General features: G+C 38.3%; 1 protein-coding gene across 1 annotated transcript in view; it reads left to right on the forward strand.

Annotated features, from left to right (window-relative positions):
- Nucleotides 1-57: 57 nt before the first annotated feature.
- ZCCHC4 (zinc finger, CCHC domain containing 4) overlaps nt 58-2,420 on the forward strand; it is a gene marked incomplete at its 5' end in the record, with an annotated part of 11,791 nt that continues 9,428 nt past the window's right edge. The window contains 3 exons of the mRNA XM_008945118.1: nt 58-232; nt 1,605-1,687; nt 2,367-2,420. The exon at nt 2,367-2,420 is cut by the window's right edge and continues 243 nt beyond it. Of these exons, the coding sequence (XP_008943366.1) occupies nt 58-232; nt 1,605-1,687; nt 2,367-2,420 (312 nt within the window). The remainder of the gene's footprint in view (nt 233-1,604; nt 1,688-2,366) is intronic.

The raw sequence follows: 2,420 nt of genomic DNA on the forward strand, positions 1-2,420 counted from the left end.
TTTTGCAGCAGCCGTTGCTGACGCTGTGTTGGGGAAGCTGACGGTGGGGGCGTTCAGATGGGTCTGTTGGTGTCCTGGGTCTCGTCGTGTAATTAATTACCTTTGTCCTTTAGGTCCTGCTCTTCTGTTTGTAAAGACCAGCCAAGGAAAAGGGGAGGGAAGAAGGTTTTATGCTTGTTCAGCTTGTAGGGATAGAAGAGATTGTAACTTCTTCCAGTGGGAAGATGAGAAGGTAAGAGAGTACCACTTAAGACTATTGTAAACACCGGGAATGTTTTTCCTCCATTTAACAAAAATTTTGAAAAAATAAAGTACACTTTGTTCTGGAAACCTGTACAGTTGCTGTTTTGTAAACTTTGTCTAATAGTTTATGTTTAGGGGAGCACTTACTCCTGCCAGGAGGACGTGTTAAAAGTATAACTCTCAAGGAACGCTGTGTACCTTTTTACCAAAATGGGCATTTATTACTGTATTGCCAAAACAGCTAGGTATTCAAGTTCAGCTAGGTATTCAGGTTATGAAGTTTGACAATACTATTTAGTGTTGAAGAAAATAGGATAGTTCTGGTGCCAAGATGTCCTCATCTCTCACAATTAAAACAGAAAATCTGGTGGATACAGGCAAGCAATGGGATGTAGAGAGTAGGAGACAGTTCGGATCATCATGATGCTCAGTAGTCTCAGAATGTCTGCTGCAATTTCTCTTTGCCTAAAGAACTTTCATCAGATAATTGTAGGGTAACAACATTGGGATTTATTTGTATTCACAGAGAGCTTACTGCAGTTTTTGTCAGCTGGATTTTGTGTTAATTTTTCCATTTCCTAGATGAGTATTTTGTGTTGTGGTCACTGTTGTCAGCAGGTTGGCAGGCTGGAATTTAGTGTTGGGTTCATAATTGCTTCACTGCTGTGCCGGTTACTACTGAACAATTGTATAAAGGGAAAATTAGGTCCTTAATCAGCTGTGTGGATTTAAACAGTATTCCTGGTAAAATTTCATTCTGAATGCCACTTGTATCATGTCTTTTGTTCAGTATAATTTTACTGTCTTCCCTTTAAACAAACCAGTTGGATAAGTTTTGTGCATATGTCTTGAAACTCTGTTAACTGTGAAGCCATAAGTATGTCTTGTGGGAGCAAAGTAGAAGATTCGGAGAGGAGCTGTTGTGCTTTCAAAATAATGACACACAAAAGACGTGGGCAACATTTCTGTTGTTATCAGTTGTTCAGGGTCAGATCATAGTTCTTCAGAGGGAGTGGAACTGCTGACGTGCATTAATGGAAAATATACCTTTCTCTGTCTTCCTCATGATCAGGCTTTGAGTTTTTCCCCGAATATTACTTGTGGTAGAAGAACAAAATGCTTCTATTTATTTTTTGCAGTTTAAATTCACAGTGAGAGACTTGTGGTTTTTTGCAGCATGCCTCTGTGCTGCAGTTAGGCATGATCTTCTGAAACAGCAATCCAAAGAATAGGATAATTCTTCTGTGCAGAGTAACTATGAGATATTTGATGATGCCTTTTTGTTTAATATTGAGATTTAATATACAATACACAGAGATACGTGTTCATTTTGTAACTTTTTATATACGTAAATTTTACAGGTGTCAGAAACTAGGCTTGCAGCACGTGAGAAATATAATAGAAATCATCAGCCCTCTTTTACACACAGACAGAATGTGGAAAGGTATTGTTATGTATATTTTTTGCAATAAAAAGTAATATGTTTGGGTATTCGGAATGCAGAGATGCTATTTCAGGATTTTTAAGATACACAAACATGACAGGGATTTGGAAAAGGACAGACTGGTTGACTGCAGTGGGAAAATGGTATGAAACATCTAATTAGAGCATGGTATTTTCAACCCAGGAACTGTTTTTTTGTTGGTTTTTGTGTGTGTGTGTGTTTGGTATGCATAGCCTTCTTATGTTAGTGCTCATAGCATGCTAACAACAGGTCAGTAGCATCTGCAGTTCAAAAAATTATGCCTGATTTTAGCGTGCAACCGTAACAGGCTTAACATTGTGATAAGCAGCAAAGGTAATACGGTGAAAAAGAATGTCCAAGTTCTGTGTATAAACATACAGGACTGCTTGCTGGTGGTTGATACAGAGTCTTCAGTCTGTGATCTGGTTATTTTACAGGGACTCTCAGTATATTTGGCCAGCATATTACACGCTTTTCAAAGCATCCTTTGCATATTTTTCATGTTGGTTCATTCACATCTAGGCAGCAGAGTTTGAGCTTGAAGTACATTGCCTGTTTAAATGTCTAAAAAAATACAAAACCCCCTTCATATCTCCCCTCCATATCTTCTATAGAGGCTTTTTCAAAGTTTATGCCCTGCTGTCTTTTGTGTTTAAAGGTACAAGAAATTTATTCTGTTGCCGTTACCAGAGAGGAGGTTTTGCCAGGAATG

This window comes from Merops nubicus, unplaced genomic scaffold (genome assembly GCF_000691845.1).
Source record: "Merops nubicus isolate BGI_N331 unplaced genomic scaffold, ASM69184v1 scaffold8338, whole genome shotgun sequence".
Lineage (NCBI taxonomy): Eukaryota > Metazoa > Chordata > Aves > Coraciiformes > Meropidae > Merops > Merops nubicus.